We start from the raw sequence: 20255 nt of genomic DNA, 5'->3' as shown, positions 1-20255 counted from the left end.
GCTGTGTCATCCAGTAGATAATACTGATATAAGTGAATATATCGGAGACGAGGATTTCTGCAAGGACACTGGTACTGTCTTGCTTCCCACAGCACATGATTATATCCGCAGAGATCAGTCATTGCCATCAGCTGGAGTGATGCCTGCCGATGTAATAAGACCCTCAAGTTGTTATAACATGTACCAAATTCCAGAGAGATAGACGAAACTCAATTAATATTTTTAACTTTTTGCATTTGCTTTTCAGTGCTGAGCTGTGACAGCTACAAAAGAGGCGTAAAAGAAATCTCTCTGTAATTTAAAATTCTGTGAACTGTCATACATACTAAAACAAGTGCCAGTGGAGTCAACTGCAGGAAATCTTTATTATTTTCTTAGAAACTCTTTAAAATGTAAACATCCTGTTGATACAAATCTCAGATTCTTCTGCTGTTTACTTAGCAGCTGCCATCATTGTGCAGTGTCTGAGTACACATACCATATTACAGGGTACTGAGCTGACAGAGCCCTATTCTGGCTTGTGTTTTATTTTACAGAAGCTAAGGCTGAGAATGCTTCTGAGCAACTTCATGGTAAAACAGCTTATGAGAACATTGGTGTTATTTTAAAGCTATTTGAAACTTTAAAATTGCGTAACTATTCCAAACACATTATTGGAATGGCCAGCAAAGATAACCCATGTTCCCTTTACTGTGCCCTCATCATCAGATCCTGAAACAGTACATATTTTAGTCACTCATAACAAGGAAGGTATTGCATTAGGAATCACATGAAACCTTTGTCATGTCCAGTGGTAGCTGCCATTTCCCTTCTGAGTCGGGAATACCTGTAAGTCTCGGCATTCAACGTCACAAAAGAATAAAAAATAATCCCCTTGTCCTCATGTCAGAAAAGTAAAAAAATAAACAAAGGCAAATATTGAAAAGTTACAACCTAGAAGAAAAATAGAAAGGACTTTCTAGTTATTGTTTTGTAAATCTGTTAATTTTTAAGGTAGTCTCATTATTTTGGGGGCCTGGCTCGCCAGTTTTGAATGCTCGGGCTGGCAGCAGTTTCCCATTGCTGGTACAGTGGTTGTGCTGACCCAAGGTGGCTTTACAGCCACGCACGGTGCCCAGGAAAATATGTAAATCTTATAGTGCTCGCCATCGTTTCCTACCGTTAGTGAAGATCCCATGTACCTCTGGTTCGATGTGAATTATCCCTGCCTGCCTACTGCGGTAGAAAAGTTCCTGCTGTTAAAATGAAGATGGGAACATTTGGATTCTGAAAACTTTTGTTTAAATATGTCTAAAATCATAGAATCATAGAATAGTTTGGGTAGGAAGGGACCTTAAAGATCATCCAGTTCCAACCCCTTCCAACACTTCCAACTGGCTCAGGCTGCCCAAGGCCCATCCAAACTGGCCTTGGACACCTCCAGGGATGGGGCAGCCACAACTTCCCTGGGCAACCTGGGCTGAGGCCTCACCACCCTCATGGTGAAGAAATTCTTCCTTATGTCTCATCTAAATCTACCCCTCTCCAGTTTATACCCATTCCCCCTCATCCTATAACTCCAAGACTTTGTGAACAGACCCTCTCCATCTTTCTTTTAGCCCCTCTCAGGTACTGGAAGGAAAATATATTAAGACAATAGATGACATGCTAACATCAGTATATTTTGTGGCTGTGTGCGGCATAGGCAAAGACACAGACATTTTGTCATTCACAGAGTGACACTCAACGCCACGAATGACGGTCAAGTATCTGTCAGGTTTCATAGGCCCTATACCACCATCTGGATCACTGAAAGTTTCCACCTTAATTGCTTTTAGATTTTATAGCATAATCCATTAATAGGGAAGCATTTTGAAAACAATTCATAATTTTCTTAGCAATTTCTAATTAGGAAACACATATGTTAAAGTTTTAGATTTGCAGGCATACACTCATGGACACGCAGAATGCACACACCAACATCTGAACACAAAATTAGCAGACAAAATAACACCAGCCTCAAATAAACTTCTACAAGTCTTCCTGTTATAGAACTGTTCTTAACTAGGTTATAACATACCCAAACCTTAACTGCATGATGGAACTGGATGATCTTTAAGGTCCCTTCTAAGCCAAACCATTCAATGATTCTATACATGACACAAGTGTCTATCCTACCTTGACTGTTTAATTTTTATTCAGTCCAAAGGTTTTTATAATGTCTACAAATAAGGCTCAGGGGAAAATGCATTATTTTCTCATGGTAAAAATTCATGGCTTGAAGAAGGAAGCCGTTCAATCCAGTACAGAGGAGATATTTGCTAAGCTAGTGTAGTAAGCGAGGGGTAAACAGAGAAGAGGGGTCGGGAAGAACAAAAGAATTTTTTGGCCAAGAGGGGGCCTCTGGTGCCATGTGAGGTGGTTTTTTTGAGCTACTAGCATACGGACATACGATCTGCATGTAGCAGCAGTGGAGAACAAACAGGTATGCTAACATATCAGTCTTAAATTGCATGAGATCATAAAATCGTTCAGGTGGGAGAAGACCTTTAGGATCATCAGGTTGCCTAGGGATGTTGTGGCTGCCTCATCCCTGGGGGTGTTCAAGGCCAGGTTGGATGGGGCTTTGAGCAGCCTGATCCAGTGGGAGGTGTCCCTGCCCGTGGCAGAGGGGTTGGAACTGAATGATCTTTAAGGTCATCAGGTTAACCTAACACTTCCCGATATTGTCCTATATGGACACCTGAATTGTGCTTTATGACTTTACTTGTAGGTATCTACAGGTGCATAGGCATTAGAATTGCAGATGACTCCCTCAGAGTCAACAGAAATCTACTGAAGAAGTCAAAGTGGAATTTGGCCCTTCAACATGGACATGTGGTTTAATTTTGGGCACTGTGAGACATCCCCATCTGGCCTCCAGCTGTTTTCCCGAAAAGTTGTGGGTCTCCTATAAAATCCGTCATACCTGCCAGTCTCTTGCAGATGCCCAAGGTGTCGAGAGCACCTAGAGGTGTCGGCAGTAGGTGCCTGCACTTAGGCAGCTGACTTTAGTGGAGCCTGAAGTGCAGCTTCACCCACCTTAAGTAGGTGCTTGTGCTTTCACGTGAATGATTTTCTAAGCACCAGTGGCTTTATTGAGTACATCTTTCCCGACTTTGCGGTGGGAATTGGGATGCCTGATACGCATGTAAACACACCACAATACAGCTACCTCTATTTAGATGTTTTTATGCTGAACTGAACCCAACCCTGACACTAGAACAATTGGTACTTTGGGAGATATTTGAGCAGTAGGACTGGGGATAGATGTTCTAGTCTGATAAAAAAAGTGGAGGGTTGCTAGGGGGAAAAGCAACTGGGGTTGGAAATGAGACTCAGAATAGGAATGAGAAACCAGAGGACTAAAATTTGGACTTAGCAGGGCATGAACGTGAGTCGTGAGACCAGAAAAGGACAAGACATACCTGGAAAGATTGGACAAAAGACTGGACAGCAAGGCCAGTAGTTGGTAAACATTCTGTCCTTTTCTGCTTGGAATGGAATCTAAATTTCTGAAATCTTATTGTTTCTGTTCTCAGCAGGTGCCTTTGGCTGTGTTGGCCTTAAAAACAGGAGCAGCACAATAGAAAAGAATTTGTAGAGAAAAACAGTCATTGGTGAGGACCTTGTGTTTCTAATGCAGACATTCTCAGAGGTTTATTACTTTAGCTGACAGTTGTCTGGTCCTATGGACTGAATGTTGACTGGAACTCACTAAGTGTGATCCTGAAGAGCATCTTTGCTTTGTTTCAGTTGAAATGAGTTCAGGCACTCCAAAACTACTCCATGATATGAATCAAAGCGTGGTAAATCTAGACAAATATGACATCTTCTTCAAAAGCGCTCAACAGATCCACCTAGAAGATGAGAGTGCCGCTTCCTTTAGTTACACCATTACTTTAAGGGCCAGAGGCCTAAAGCAGTAGATCTAGAGGTGCTAAAACTGTTCCAAACACTTAGGGATCCAAATGTGAAATATTTGGGTTTCAGTTTATCTTCTTGAAGTCCAGCAGACTGTATGCACAAGCTCTGCTAAAACTATTTGATATTGCATTACCAAGCATTTCAAAGTTAGGGAGCACCAATCTTAATTCAGATGCCTTGTATGCACTAAGCGGTGATCTTTCATTAAAACATCACTTTTTCTTTTTCTTCTTTCATTAACCGAAAGAGCTGTGTGATGAAGGAGATGGCAGGGTGCAGAACTCCTGCCTCATTTGTGGCAGAAGATGTAAAATGCCCTTAAAAAGGAAGAGTGAACTATAAGAAGTAAAAGTGGATAGCTTCATGGTAAAGGCACCTAAACATCACATCCAAGAATGAGCTGTTGGTGATGTCATGAATGTATTTCCTAGACAGTCACAGTTTGTCCTCATTTTTCTGAGTATCTCATTTAAGACCTTATTTTACAGATAGACAGTGTTTCAGGGCACCCGCAAATGAAGTCTTGGAGTGCTTTCTTTTGAGTACTGCTAATTCCGTGTAATGCTATGAACACTGGAAAACCATCTCTGGGTGTTTAAGACTACACTATATATTTTCAAATTCATGTATGTAATGTGACATTAATTTCTGTGCTTCCCATCTGCAAATCAGAGAGAAAAATGGCCACTAAGGTGTTGCAAAGCTAAGCACGCAGATGCTGTAGTGGTGTATGCCAGAGGAATGCACATAAGCCAATAAATTTTGTCTGTAAATCATGAAATATGTAGTAAATAAATCCTCAGACCACACACGGAATTTAAAATGAAAAATACTATCAAATAGCAGCTCATCAACTGAACGTCATCCTGTCAGTGTATTGAATGAGTCAAGGATCCTTCAGATCATGCAATGAAAGATTAAACCATAATGCAAATATACCAGAGACAAGCGAAGAATGCACATAAATCTTTTGTTTAGGCTTTTCCAAATCTGCAAGTTCTCAAGTTTACAACCCTACCTGGAGAACAGCCCATTTTGCAGTTGATGCAGGCTAAGCCAAGTATTTTATCCACCTTTGTAAGTGTAAATGACTTTTCATCTTTTCCTAAGTGATCATGGACCCTAGGAATAGCCTATGAAAATATCTAATAATTTCAAGGACTACTCCGCTGAACTGGAGTTGCTCCATTTTGTTTTTTTCTTAGCTTCATAATCTTTATTTTTCTGTCTGTTGGTAATGGAGGCCAGGGTTAAGCATAATTCGATCAGATGTTTGGCTTTCAAAAGGCCTGAATGCAGCTGGCCATTTTACATTGGCTTTTTTGAAGAACTTTTGCTAGCGTGACATCTTTGATTTATGAAACCAATAATGTTTGTTAACATGGGATGGTTTATGTCCTATGTTTTATGTATACGTAGAAGTACAGCTGGGGTTGGTATCTATGCAACTGAGATATCTTCTGGATACAGCCAACAGTCAGTGATGTCCAGGGTTTGGGTACACTTCAACGGGAGAAAAGCAAGTCAGACAAAAGCTTGTAACATTTTGTGAAATGTAGTCTGGGCTCTTCGCCCACCTCTGCCTCAGTGGGTGCATTTATTTATATTCCACATAGCTACAAAAATGATGGAACCGAAGGTTTTTGTGATGAGAGGAAAACTTCTTGTCCCCTAATTTATGTTAGCGTTGCTCAATTATTCACTGAAGCACTGAAACGAAATATGAAACAAATGAGAGTAATGGAATGGGGCCAAACTCTGTGTGTGATATGTTGAGCAATCGACATCCTCTGGTACCTGCATTCAAATTTTTTAGTATAAAGAGTCCTCGTCATTAATCTTGTTTCCATATAGTTTTAAATCCATGCAAAATACTTTATAGACATTGAAAACATAGCTATAGCTTGAAAAGTTGAGATGAAAATGGAAGGAAATGATGACTTGGGTAAGAGTGACATTCAGCGTTTCTATCAGAGAGAAACACCACTTCATTGAATATATTTTACTGGAATTTATAACTTTTGTGTTTAGGTGGCACCTGCTTCATATATGTTATTGAACAAGGTTATTGGGGCAAGATCAAAACAAAGTGGACTTTGGTAGTTTTAGTTTCGTATTACGACCTGAAAGAAAATTGCTTATTGATCTCCAGGAACTGCCTGTGCTCCACAGTGGCAACACTTCAGAAGGATAGGATAGAGAGTTGGGATTGTTCAGCCTGGAGAAAAGAAGGCTCCGAAGAGGCCTTATTGTGACCTTTCAGTGCTTAAAGAGGGCTTATAAGAAAGATGGGGACAAAATTTTTCGTAGAGTCTGTTGCTATTAGACAAGAGGTGATGGTTTTAAACTGAACGAGGGTAGATTTAGACTACATATAGGGAAGAAATTTCTTACAATGAAGGTTTTAAACCACTGGCCCAGGTTGCCCAGGGAAGTTGTGGATGTCTCATCCCTGGAAGCATTCAAGGTCAGGTTGGAAGGGGCTCCGAGCAATGCAATCTGGTTGAAGATGTCCTTGCTCACTGTGTGGTGCTTGGACTAGATGACCTATAAAGGTCCCTTCCAACCCAAGCTATTCTCTTATTCTATGATTATAAAATTCTCCAAGCAAAAGGAGTTTTACTTCCGAGAATGACCAGAATTGCCTTTATGGCTGAGTGAATCACCTCTACTTTACTCCTAACACCAAGGTCAAGAAAAATAGGTGCTCTTCTACCTGAGGCTCCAACCAGGTGGGTGGTTTGGGGTCACATCTAACAGGTGTCAGTGAGACTGAGCTACTCACAAATGTGGAGTAACCTCCTACTTTCTCTTAGTTTAAATCCAGAAGAAAGCCATAAAAGGTAGCCCCTTCAGCTGGGACATAGAATCAAGTTTACTGCTAATTTTGCTGTGTGATTAAATAGCTAGAAAGATAAAACAGAAAACAGCTAATAGCTAGGGAAAACCCAGTAGCTTGCCTGGTTGGGGGTGGGCTCCATGGACAACTAGATGTTTTGATCCATAATAACAAATTTCTTATGACAGCCAGACTTTCATCAGCAGATCTGTGTTTTGAGAGTTAATCCTGTATTGTGCTCTACGGTTTTACAGATGAGGAAACTGAGTCACAGAGCATTTAATTAGCTCCATCGTAATTACAGACTCGGAAACAACCAAGAAGTACTAATTTGCTATTCCTCACACGTATATCTTGGGTCATGAAGCATTGCTTATTGCCAAATAATCCAGTGCTTTTTGTTTGGATATCGGTTGCTTCATCAGTAACTTTTCAAATTAACAATTTGCTGTGCTTTGATTTCTAGCTGATTTTTTACTATGGAACTGGAGACAGCTGGTGTCCACAGCACTACTATGATGAGATCAAAATGGATTTTCCAGACGGGGATATTCGACTTTGTGAGAAAGGGCTCCGCCATGCCTTTGTGCTAGATGCCAGCAAGGAGATGGCTGCCATGATAACAGACTGGTTACGGGACGATCTGACCAAATTATAAACATGGATTCAGTGATTAACAACAAAACAATGTAATTATTTTGTGAACGTGTAATTTTTTTGTGAGAGAGTCTGTCCTATTTTTTTTCTGTTTATTATAGATTATGGTTTGTTTTCTATTAAGATGTTTTAGAGAAAGTTTAAAGAGAGAACTGTCTGGTCCAAAGTATAGTTTTATTGATTCGATGGCGATGCACTTTCATCCTCTTTCTTCAGGACTCTGCAGGACTTGGCAAAGGGTTGAATATTTATTGTCTGCTAGCACTCTAGACAACACTAGTATTAGATTCACTGGTTACAAGTGTACCAGAGTTACTACCACCTCGCTCACCTGCTGAAGAGCTGCCAGGGATGGGTTTGGTGCAGGCTAGCTGGTCTGCTTTAAAAAGAAGTAGCAGGCTAGTCTGTATGGATAAAAATCCCTGTTGATGGATCGCAGCAGTGGATCCTGGTGTGCTGTGAAAGCCCTGACCCTCTCCGCATGTCTCATCTGTCCATGTAAACTTGGTGTGTGACAGCCAGAAGACCCCAAAGGACTTTACAGCCCTAATGTTGTCTCATCCAGGCCAGATGGGGTTGGTGGTTGATCAGAGGTCAGGCTGAGTTCAGAAAGAGTACAAGGGAGATGTGTAGATGAGGTGTGCAGTTTGTCCAAGTCTTGGAAGGGGTTTAGGGCTCTGCCAGGACTCCACAGGGTATTAATAATACTATAAGGTAGCCGTGGCTGCTCAGCAAGGGAATATATACAGAGCTCTTGTCTGGAACGTAGCCAAGTGTTTCATTTTTCAGTTGTCTATAGAGAAGATAAAGGATGCTGGTTGAAAGTGCCAGTATTATAAGGTTAAAATGTATTGCAGAATCCATATATAATTACCTTTAGGTGGCCTAGCTCTCCTAATGAAGTCGATTAGAACGGTGCTTGCTCAGCAGCTTTGAAGAATTAAACCAGTTTTGATGCATGCCTGATGAATTTCAGTTCTTTGCTCTGAGTACTAAAGTATGAAATTTATGGCAAACCACAGATTAGGTAAGTCCACCATGAGAAAATGGCTATTCCTGTGCTATGGTTGCACCCATGAAATCTCATGGAATGTTACTATTGAGGAACAGGTCCTTGCTCTAGCACATTGCTGACAAGTACACTGTTCCTCACGTTGTTGATCCCCCTCCTTTACAGATACACCAAAAAAAACCAAAACAGACAAAAGAAACATTGAAGAAGTTGCATGCAATAGCAAGAAATGGAATTAATGTAAGTAAGGGGAGCAGAGCCAAGTGTAATCAGGAAAAGCTTTCTAGCCATGAACCTGTGAAATAGTCTCCCTGGGGAGTTCATAAAGACATTTATAAATAAAGAAAACGCTACAGCCTGTAGTCAGGGGAAGTCCTGCCCTTGCAAACATGAATTTAGATGATGGATTGGGTATCTAACTTAGATGATTTGTTAACAGTTTTAATGTGGTACTAGAGGGGATGGTACTGGTGAACGTTCTCTGTGATGCAGAAAGACTGATTAATTCCTTACTTCTCTTACACGATTATGTACACACGTTCCACTTATCTCTAAATCCCCCGTAAGTCTTTCACTGATACTTAGAGCAGTTTGTAATAGAATTCAATTTCTGGGTATTTCAGACGAGTTTTCAAACCTGCAGCCAGCCAGTGGATTTAAGTGACCTTCTTTGCATCAGAAACTGGTTTAGCTTTTGAGACTAGCCAGTGGATTTTCAGATTACACTGCCACGTAATGAAACGGATCCTGAAGCTTGAGACAGAAATGTTGAGACTGCAGTCACAGGAGCAGGGGAAGAGCCAGACGCATTCAAAGTGAAGGGACTGAAACTGTGCAACAAACTGGTTCTGCTTATTGGAGAGTCATGGGACTTTCCTTCTTTCTAGAGGGCCATATTCAGTCATGATCAAACCAATTCTTGTGCTCGCTTTGGAAATCCATAGTTGTGTGTGTCTGTGTGCGTTTAAGCAGTCCCCAGGTGTTGGCATGGGTTCCTGCCAGCTGGCCTTACGGCAGATGTGCAATGCATCTTGTTGGCCTTGGTGCTCGCTGGGGCAGAGTGAGGGAGGAGGGCGCGTTCACATACGCGGAGATACAGGTATGTATGTATAGACATGTGCACGTTTGTATGTTAGCAACATCAAAAATACAGTTCATTTGGTTGTTTCGGTTTACGCATTGATCTGATTGAATGAAGCATTTGTTCTTTGAAATAAAAGGAATCAGGTAATCAAGCAAGGAGTCGATTTGTAAAAGTTCAGCTGTTGTAGTAGGTCTCCTGCGGACTGAAAAAATCATGCATTAACCAAAGATGACAAGCAACTATTAAAGCTTGGAAACTGAAAAGCACTTATGAGAAGCAGTTGTTTACAGTGCATTATTCGTATACTTTGTATGAGGAATTAATTTAGCAATACTTGTACTTGACTTGTGTATTCCTTTTATACAAATGTTAATCCGTTATAATAAATCCTACTGACTGCATTAAGACCTAAACTGAGATTGAGTCTGGTCAGTGATGACCAGATCTACTGCAGGATAATGCCTTACGATTTTTCTTAAAAGAATTTTCTCTAAGTTTATCAAAACAATAGTGATTCAATTGCTACTTTCCTCCTAGAAGCTCTTACCGTAAGGCTACAATCTGAAAATTTGCTACTCTACTCATTGCAAAAAAAGCACGGATATTTCACAGTTGTATTTCCTAGGAGGAGACAGTCACACACAATGAGAATCCAGCTCCTCTGAAGCCCGTGGTGTTCAGCAAGGGAGTGTCAGAAGTGCTTATGGTCCAAATGTGCCAACTTACCCTGAAAACACAGTGTGGTCTTGCCTATTTTAGACTGTTTTAGAACTCTTGGGAAACCTATCACAAATGACTTGACCGTATGCGGTAGCATCTAATCTCTGTCATTTGCATTTGTGCTTCATTCTCACCACGCACTCCCGCTAGCTTCAATGACTTAGACTCATGTTCAAGTGTTTTGCTAGATCAATACCTTTTATGAAAATGTACACAACTCCAATAACAAAAATAAAGACATTTATCGTAAAGTGCAACTTGATTCTTTGATAACTTATTTAGTCTTCGTCCACCTTCTTCATTACTTCATGCTTATAAAATCTACAAAAATACTTGCCAACTCCCAAATTTCAGATGCGATGTAGATGTTTGCTAAGCACAGAAAAAAATCAGTGGGTGGTAGGCACCTGACTAACTGCAGCATTTTTATCCAGAGCCACTCCAAAATAATCAGTGTTTCCTCTCGCTCCCTCCAGCTCCGCGTTGCTGCTTTGAATGAGCTATAGACTGTGTGGATTAGTGAGCTTTGTCCCTCCAAGAAGCTTGATAAGTGCTTGCCCAGTGTTTATGGTGAAGTATTTGGGGTCGGACTCCAAGCTAAACACCAGTTTCTTGACTCACAGGAGACAGATTGCATACATGAACACAACAGATAATCTCTTCTCTGCAGCTGAGATCATTTATGTATTTATTCTACGGAAAATGGGTTTATACGTGCATCCACTCCCCATCCTTTTCTTTGGTCTAGCTAATTGCCAGCAAAGACTTTAAACAAGATGTTCAATGTTGTCATTAATAAAGTTGTTCAAACTGTTACTGGGTTTGGATAAACTAACTAGACCCAAGAGACTTGTTTTACTCTGTGCCACAGGTCACACTCAGACTCCCAACTACATTAAGTTTCTGAGGCTCTTCACTTGCGAGCAAATGTTCTCTTTCCTGGAATGTTTACAGAAGAAGAATCCAGAGAGCGTTTGTGAGTGACCAGGAACTATTAAAACAGCCTATATTTCTGGAACAGCTGATGGGGTTTGAGTACAAGCAGCAGATACAGCAGTAACGCTACAAGCCAGCTGCCAGAACCGATCGCTGCTCTCAGTAGCATCGTGCAGAAGTTATTAAACAGACCAACAGGCATCCTCAGATGGGGCAGGCAGGGAGAGACTTAATTAAAAGACTGATTTCAAGTGCTTAAATTGATAGTAATTGGACTAGGTTTTTCCATTCCACCTATTGTAGGAATGTGCTTGCAGGACCGTAGTTGTGTTGTGGAAAATTGTTTGCAGCAGCTCAAAAAAAAAAAAAAAATGCAGAATGTTGTTTAAAACATCTGACTCACTCTGTATCCAACTGCAGTGTTTGCCAGTCAGGCACAGGGAAGGAGGGGGGGTTTGCTATCCTAATTGAAGCAATTCATAATGAAAGAAGCAGCAGGGAGTGTCCTCCGCACTCTCCTGGCTTATGAAAGCCTTCGCCTTCAACAAAGCTCACCTTAAAGCTAAAATACACTGTGCTTCATGTATTAAGAGAAATCCTTGTGTATGAAGATAAGCAGCTCAAAAAAAATGCAGAATGTTGTTTAAAATAACTGACTTACTCTGTATCCAACTGCAGTGTTGGCCAGTCAGGCACAAGGAAGGAGGGTGGCTTGGAATTGGGAAAAAAACAGGCTTTCCCAGTGTCAGGACTCAGCTAGCCCTTTTTCCCTAACAGGCACCCTTAAAATTTGACAAGGCTCCAGCTGTTTCAATCTAACTGGTTAGAAACAGGAACACCATTTACAGAATATAAATGTTTGGAAGTGTTAGCATCACCTGGTCTCATCATGCAAGGAGTACTGCAACTCCCTTGATGCTTATTGGGAAGTAACCTGTATTTTCACCCACAAAGAACCCCAAGGATTTTAAGCATCCCGAGTGAAATGGCGTGTGCAAGCCTGATTACAGCACAGCCTCAGTAAAGCCAACAGGATTGCACACAGGCTTGGGGAGACCAAAGTGATCCCTTGACTGAGACCAGGACAACAGAGGTGATAGAGCATCAACAAAGAGCTTCAGTACAAAAGTATTGTCTGCAAGACAGGAGTTTCCTGTTATCCTTGTATCCCTACTGTTTTGCACCAAAATATGGACAGTCCAACATAGCAGGATTTCTATGGAATTAGCATTTAGTGATAAGTTTTCTATTAAGGTTTTAAGTTTTCACGGTAGAGAAAGCACACCCGCCCGGTATCAGTTACTGAAAATAAGAGAAAATTCTCCTACTAGAATACTTTGCGACTGCAGTTTTGCCTCACAGCAAACACGTGTCCCAGTGTGCACAGCTTCCAAGGGGATGATTTCAGCAAACCCCACCAAATCGGGTGCCCCCCACACCCCTCGAGAAGGTTGTAGCCTTGAGCTCTCTCTGCAGGGAATTGGGCAACTGCAGAGGCAGAGTCCTGGGCTCCAGTCAAACCCACCAGGCCAGCTCTGTGTGGTCACAGGGGATATTCTGTCAGCTCTCGTGTTTATACCTTCAATTTAATGATTCTGAGCCTCTAAAGCTTTCTCTTGAAGTCAACTGAGAGAACGCTGCTTGGTTGGGTGGAGCTGGGTGGCTGCTAGTTAAGGCAGGTGAACTGTATTCAGAAACACAGCGAAGAAAAGAGATGTACACTTTGATGATAAATCCGTCGCAAACACTCAGTATTCTGTTTTTCTTGGAAAATGCCGGAGGTTGCAACGGAAGGCAGTGTAAAATGAATGGTTTTTTTCATTTTCAGTTTTAAGATCCTGGGTAGCCGAGGAATTAAAGGTGATTTATGGAGGTTGCTGTGAAATGAGCCATCTGGTTTGGGGACACGGGCGCAAGTCTTCTAAAAGAAAAAAGAAACTGGCAGAGATCTATTTATCAATAAAATATTTAATAAACTTATCTGTACAAAATATTAAAAAGGTTATTGACGAGTATACAAGAATACTTATTTAACAAATATATACTGCTATATAATATATTCAAGAAAATATAGATTGCTGTTTACAGTTCATTTACAACCCCATATGTACAATCTATTTAAACTTTAGAATAGATACAAACAATGCATTTACACCATCACTTACAGGGCTATCTTCTTTAGAGATATTTCACACACTCAGACCTGAAAAAGCTGAACAAATACATGAAGAGTTTAGAGGCACACACGGGGATACAAGTATTGCTTCAAAAATTATAACTACTAGAGATACGGCTATTGGAAACGCGAGTCCTTTTTAATTTGTTGATATTTTCCTTTCTAATCAAAGAAAAGAACATATAAATAAAACCATGACTGACCAGCAGAGAGGCTCATTTTGTCAAAGGAGCTCCAGATAGTTTTGACTTGACTTCAGAAAAAGGTCACACGGTGATGGGATGGAGCAAACTGGATCAACAAGCAGGGTGGACGTTGCTCCTGCCTGCATCAAAAGCAGGAAGCACCAAGATTGACACAGGTCTTTCCTGCGTGGACATGCATTCAGATCTTGTGACTAACATCTCCACCAGCTTTTCCACCAGCAAAAAGCCACAGGGCAAGACCGAGCTGGTGACTCCAGACGGGCAAAGCCCCTAACGACTCCTCAGGCTGTAAGAACTTGATCTGCAAAGGTGCTGCACAAACGTGGCTTTGACTGAAGAGCATGAGAGCACTGGGTGCTCAGCACCTCAGAAACTCAGGCCCTTACTTTTCAGCACTAATTAGAAGGTTAATTACTCACAGCAAGGAGGGCGAATGATCACTCTGCTCCCTGGCCAAGGAGGGGACAAGCTGCTCCTGCAAAGTGCCCCACTCCCAACTGATAACTGCCTGTAGGACCACTTAACTTTGCACCTCTTTGAGGACTAAAGCCCAGTCCCTCTGTTTGTATCCACCCCTTTTCCTGGCCTGTGGATGTTATTTCATGCTCTGCTGCTGACGGCAGAGCTCCCGTGAGCCCCCTGGCATTTGGCAGTGCCTGGCTGGCATTCAGCTACTGGAGATGACCAGCTTGGGAGAAAAGTGAACCCTAAACTTTGCCTCTTGTCTTATCCTTCCTCTCTCTTCGTCAAGGCAGGATGGAGAAAATTAATGAAACGCCACGGGGGAATACCAGCATCTCCCCAAAGACCAGGACCAAAGCCAATGCCACAGCTCCCAGGGAGGCCAGGCTTGATCCAGCCTCTCAGTCTCGTTATTCCTCTGCTGGAAGAGACCTGGGTGGCACCAGGGTAGGTGGACACCGTTGGCAAAGTGGAGGGGAGACCCAAACACTCCCACCTTCCATCAAGAAAACACTTCAGCTCGTGACCCATTGTGAGTGCGTCCTCTCCTCCCATTAACTTCAGCCCAGCTCAACCCATCCCCTCGCAGTTCCCTGCTCGAGAGCCCGGACTGTGCCCCGGCATCTTGCTCTTGCAACTCAGCCTTTCCTTCCTTGCTCTCAACTCACCCATCAAGCACCACAGCAAGTCTCCGCACTCCCCATCCTGAAAACCCACAGGATGAGCCCAAGTACGAAAGCAGAAAACTGAGCTCACAAAATGTCTAAATGAACTCAGAAGTGGTGACGGCAGAAAAATGTAGAGCAAAACCTGCTGAAAAAAAAAAAAGTGGAAAAATTGCTAGGTTTGGGGGGGGTTAAAGCCATTTCTGTGGAAGGATCAGGCTTTGGTTTAAGATTATTCAATACCGATCCACATGAAAACGCTCTGCTACCCTGGTCTGCTCAGTCAGAAGTTAAACACAGTGCATCAGCCAGCCTGCCAGTGCGCTCCTTCCCACCACCACGTAAATCGGGCTCCTCTCCAACATGGTAAATTCAGGGGCACTGTTTGAATACCAGTGCCAGTAAAAGGAAAAAGCAGCCACATGGGCTACACATCTCTTGAGGTACAAGGCTGCAAAACCTTTGAGTTGTAGGGTGGGGTCTTTGGTCAGTGGGTTACACCAGCAGGAGTTCCAGATTTTGGTCATTTTCAAAGGTCCAGGACAGTTTCTGATAGGGTATAAATGATTTTCAGAGACATCTTTGCTTCTCTACATCCTCACAACACAGTACAGTATTGCTGGGAATAAAAAGCATGAATACAGCTGGTTTTGCCATGGAAGGCATAAACCAGCTTATGAAAAAATCCAAAGCGTCACATACACCCGCCTGCTGGAACATCTCGCTCTTTTCCCAGCCATTAATTCAAAGACAGGAGGTGCAGAAAAACTCTCCCCCCATCACGCAAGGTCACAGGCTCCTGACCATCAGAAACATCCCATCCACAGGATAGTTACTCCCCAACTCTTCTCCCCACTGTGTTTTCCCACAGTCCTGGTGGTGAACATGACACTGAACTCTGCTTCTGCCACCCAGCAGCCCCGTCTAGACTCTACACAGCCATAAATGGATCCCTGACGCCAGGGAAGCTGCTCTGATGCCAGTGGGATGTGCGTGGTCTCTCCACCTGCTGGTCATGGCAAGGTAAAAGAAGAACAACTCTACTCTCAAAGAGCAGAGCTCAGTTTTGTCCACGTGGGTTTTCCTGCCCACTTACCTCCTCAGACACGGAGCTGTGAAGAGTGAAATAATCACACTGCCAGTCTGGTGTCACCCAGGACAGGGGATACAGCAAGTGATTTGATGGAAAGGCCCATGCGATAGCCCTTCAGTCTGACAGTGGAACAGTCTGACAGTTCAGGTGACAAACCCTATGCAATGCTCAGGCTCTCACTGTCACCCCATGCAGGGTTTTTTGCCCCCCGACACAGGGCTGTGCAGCCCCAACACAGACAAACAAGAAGGCACTTGTATTTCAGGACTCGCTACATGCTCAGCAGGAAAGCATGACAGTTCCCACCAGGTTCACTCCAACGTATGAGCTGGTTGGTTGACTTGTATTTGAGACAAGTCTGTCACATCAACATATATCATGTGGGTTTGGATATGGTGAATTGTAGATGCTGCTACTGCAGACTAGCACATCACGCCAAAGCACACGGCAAAACCTCCTGTTACGCCCAGAGAACAAAGCTAGAGGCACACCATCCACACCACAAGGTGCTCTGCTCCTTTTGCCCAGCTGTAGCGTCATGGGAGGCATCCCCAGGGTGTCCTAAGTGATGCCCCAACCAACCTTTCTCTTTGCTTCCCCGCGAGGGGCAGTGCTGCAAACAACAGTGCGTGTGTCTGCGGTTACGTGGGAGCCGGCACAGGCAACTCTCCCTGAACACACGTTTATGGGTTTGTGGGACAAGGACCTAAAACTGCCAAGAGCAAAAGGAGCTGCTTGTTTCACAACCAGAGAGGGACCGATAAATCACTGCAGACCTACTCAGTTCTCTCCAGTAGCAAGAGCTGCGCAATCAAGATGTGAGTTAAAATCCATATGGTGCAAAGAGACACAGAAGTTGCTGACACTCAAGACACGACCAGAAGGCTCAAGGTTTGGGTTTGTTTTTAATCGGAAGCAGTGCCATTCCAGCTTTCCCCTTATGGTTACACCACGAGTCACCAAAAAGCCAAAGAGGATCTGGCTCCATCTGCCAGTGCTGACCAGGAGTAAAGGCTGCTGGGAGCAATGCAGCTATGCCAGGGCAAAGCGGCTGCGAGCCTGAAGAAAGCCCTTTTCCATATGAACATCTTTCTCCCTGCCAAGGAATACTCGATTCCCTTCTGCCACTGGATTTAAAGTATGCAGTTAAAAAAAAAAGGGGGGGGGGGTTAGACAATCCCCTTATTTCAAGGGAATTTAAAACCAATTATTCCTTATAAAAAAAGGAAGGGAAAAGAAAAAAAAAATGTGTTTCTTGGGAATTCTTTCTAGGCCAGAAGCACCCTGCTCATCAGTCAAACAGAGCATAAAGGCATTTTTCTTCCGACTGTCCCTGCTGTGGGACTCCACCGGACAGGGGGTTCAGGACACAGCACAGGCAACGGCTTAAGTGCAGGCATTCATTTTATAGACCTCAAGGAGCCCAAGCCGAGGCAGACACCCCAGCCCTGTCCCAATGGTGTGTGCTCCCCCAAATCGCAGCCCCACCACTTCCAAGTCAAATGGGATTGCTCAGCGGGTTTCCCTGCTCCTGTGCAATCACATTCCCAAATAAGAGGAGAGGAAGCAAGCTAAGGGTAGATACAATAGTCCTTTTAAAATGCTTAATATTTCTAGCTTTACTGTAATTATATCCTGCAGATAAAAATGGTGTTGAAGGTCAAATAAATCCTCCAGGAGAATATACTCTGCATGGAAACTGTGTTTTTTTTTAACCGGAAACGTATAAATACTGCAGATTGAGAACCTATAATCATCCACTAAAATCGCTCTGAATCTACTGAATTCACATTTGTCCACGTTCACCTTCTAGTCTCCTAGTTATAATGCTGACATATGCCCAAAAATCAGCTCAGGCAAGAGGCAACTGATCAGAAATACATTTTTCCGGGACCATTTCTATGGTGTTAAAAGGTAATGACCTATGAAGGACCAGCTCTGGGGCTGGGGCACTGCTCTGGGCTGTAGCCGCTGCCTTGTTTAACTGTGTCCAAAGGCAGGATTTACTCCTCCATGCCCTTTGCAGACACATCCTATGATGCTTCCCAGCATGGCAGGACTGCAGCATCTCAGCTGCGGGAGCCTCCCTGCCCAAGAAAGGCTCCTGCACCCCACTGGGGGCTCAGCATCTGTCTGCAACAGCTGTGACGATGCATCCCGAGCCTCATTGTGCTGTTTAGGTGCAACCCCTGAATCTGCACCGGGACGGAGAGGCAGCCCTTGCTGTCAGCACACACATGCAAGTTCACCCTCCTAAATGAGGACTGCTGGCTTTTGTTCTGGAAATGCTCCTCTGGGAGCACTGAGCAATGCGACTGCCAAGTGCAGCGGCCGATACACTTGTCCAGGATGGCAGCGGCACAGATACCCACCGAGATCACCAGCCCTGTTCCCTTCCACTCCTCTCCCCTTAAGAGATCTTCCATCTGGGCAAAGGAAAGAGGGTCCAACGCCATCCTTTGCCCTCCTGTGGTCCTCCAGAGGTTGTTTGCCCAGTAAAGGAACAGATACTCACTTAGAAGAGCAGCTGGAATGGGTATGAATGCATTGACCCCACCGCCAGCAAGGGGCTGTCCTGGGCTCACCCTGTGGGGCTGAGGTTTGCTCTGCCACGCTGGGTGGGCATGGCAAGGGTGGCCAAGGGGCTCCACAATGCATGCACATCCTCTGTCTCGGCCCAAAGCCAAATATACCTGTTTTGGGAGAGGTATCTACAACCAGGAGAACCAAGACTGGTTCCCACATGGGCAAAACCACAGATGGCATCACTGCCAGTAGCAGCGTCTGTACTCTCCCTGAATCCTCCCCGTCTGCATTTATTGTAGCAATCCAGGCTAGGAAACTGCAGTGACTGAGCCACAGCTCTTAATGCCAGGGCCAGCAAAGCCATCGTGGGGTTCAGAGCAGAGCCCCAGCGGTGAGGTTGGGGTAAAGCATCACAAGACTCAACCCATCACTCTGCTCTCCACTAACCACCTCCAGACCTGAGGCGGGTGATTCTTTGCATCTATGGCTGAACAAGAGCCACAAGAACAGGGGGTTCAGCATCCCCTTGGACATGGTCTCACAGGAGCGGGTCTCAGGCCACCTGTTTGGCCAAGGCTCACAAGAGCTACCAGGCAGCAGGAGCTGCCAGGAGCTACACCAGTAGGTAACTTGCCTGGATTCGAACTGCCCACAAGTCTCCACCACAACTATTTGGAGGAAGGAGAGGGGGTAAAAGAAACAAAAACATTACAAATTTGTCCCAGCAGTGAGAAAAAAGTATCAAGCAACCAATGGCAACTGAAAAATTAGGTACTTCCAAGTGTCATTTATAAATGACACTGTTTCCAGAGCATGCAGCGCCAGGGCTGCTCACGTCAACCTCCTTCCCCTAACTGCCTGCGCTAAAGCCAAAGGCCAGAGGAAAGCTGTGAGCCCTCCCAGTGACCCTTCCTCACCCACTAGTTCCACCTTGCCACCCCTTCAAACACTGACAGAGAGAAAACACACCAGCATGAACCTGATTCTTCCTCTCCCCACTAACCTCCGCCTCTGAACACGCGTACAGGGACATCACACAATATATATTTACATTCACACTGAGGTAGGGAGAGGGATTTTCTTCTTGGATACACGGATGTAATGCCAGAGGAGCTCTGCAGCTGTCAAGGGGATCACATGAGGCTCACAGGTACCACACTCGCGTCCCCGAGTTGCCACTGACCACAGCCTGAGGATGCAGAGCAGATCTCAGTTGGGTAAGGATGGAGTGAAGCTGGGGGAGAGGATCTATCGCTGTTATTGATGTGCACACTTTACTTCCTTCTGACATACTATTTTCATGGGAGGGGGGTGTTGGACCCTCACAGAGGCTTTCCTGGCCTTTGAAATTGCTTGGATCTCGGTAGAGCTCACCGAGGTGACCCCCTCTCTGCCCTCCTTAGAAGAACACCCTTGCAAAGGAGAACAACTGGCTCTACATAGAAAAAAAACATATTTTCCAGCAGGATTTATCTCCCTGAAAGCAAACTACTGTCGCTGATGACCACTGATGTTTACACCCCAACACTTCAACTGTCAGTAAAAAACAAACCATCAAATCCAAAACCTGTGCAAATACACCTCTGGTCTAAGCTAACCCAGCCTTGATGCTGAAGTCCAGTACCAAATGTGCAGCAGAGATGCTTCCCAGTGTTCAAAACACACCTTGGCACGGATGCAAGGTTTCGCTGATTTAAAGGAGTAATTTATACTCAGCTGATGGGTTACTAAAATCCTGTAGCCCTTTCAGAATGAGTCAAAGCACTCCGCTTTACGTAGCATTCATTTTGCATGGGAAATGTCTGTTCCTGGCAGATCCAGGCTCCTTTAGTAGAGTGAGGAGAGGCAGGTGCTCCAGGGATGGAGCTCACTGGGAAATCGGTGCTAAAGGAAGGCAGAGTGGAGCTTAGTGCTTTTATAGGGATTACGTGGGA

The 20255-nt window shown here is 43.9% G+C and overlaps 1 protein-coding gene across 1 annotated transcript in view; it reads left to right on the top strand.

The window, feature by feature from the left end:
* LDAH (lipid droplet associated hydrolase) overlaps positions 1 to 10530 on the top strand; it is a 111913-nt gene extending 101383 nt beyond the window's left edge. Inside the window, exon 7 of the mRNA XM_054063649.1 lies at positions 7251 to 10530. Coding sequence (XP_053919624.1) covers positions 7251 to 7442 — 192 coding nt within the window. The 3' untranslated portion in view covers positions 7443 to 10530. The remainder of the gene's footprint in view (positions 1 to 7250) is intronic.
* The last annotated feature ends 9725 nt before the right edge of the window (positions 10531 to 20255 follow it).

The sequence above is a fragment of the Cuculus canorus genome, chromosome 3 (assembly GCF_017976375.1).
Source record: "Cuculus canorus isolate bCucCan1 chromosome 3, bCucCan1.pri, whole genome shotgun sequence".
In the NCBI taxonomy this organism is placed as follows: Eukaryota; Metazoa; Chordata; class Aves; order Cuculiformes; family Cuculidae; genus Cuculus; species Cuculus canorus.
The sequence above is the reverse complement of the archived record's forward strand: the minus strand, read 5'-3'. Positions and strand labels throughout refer to the sequence as shown.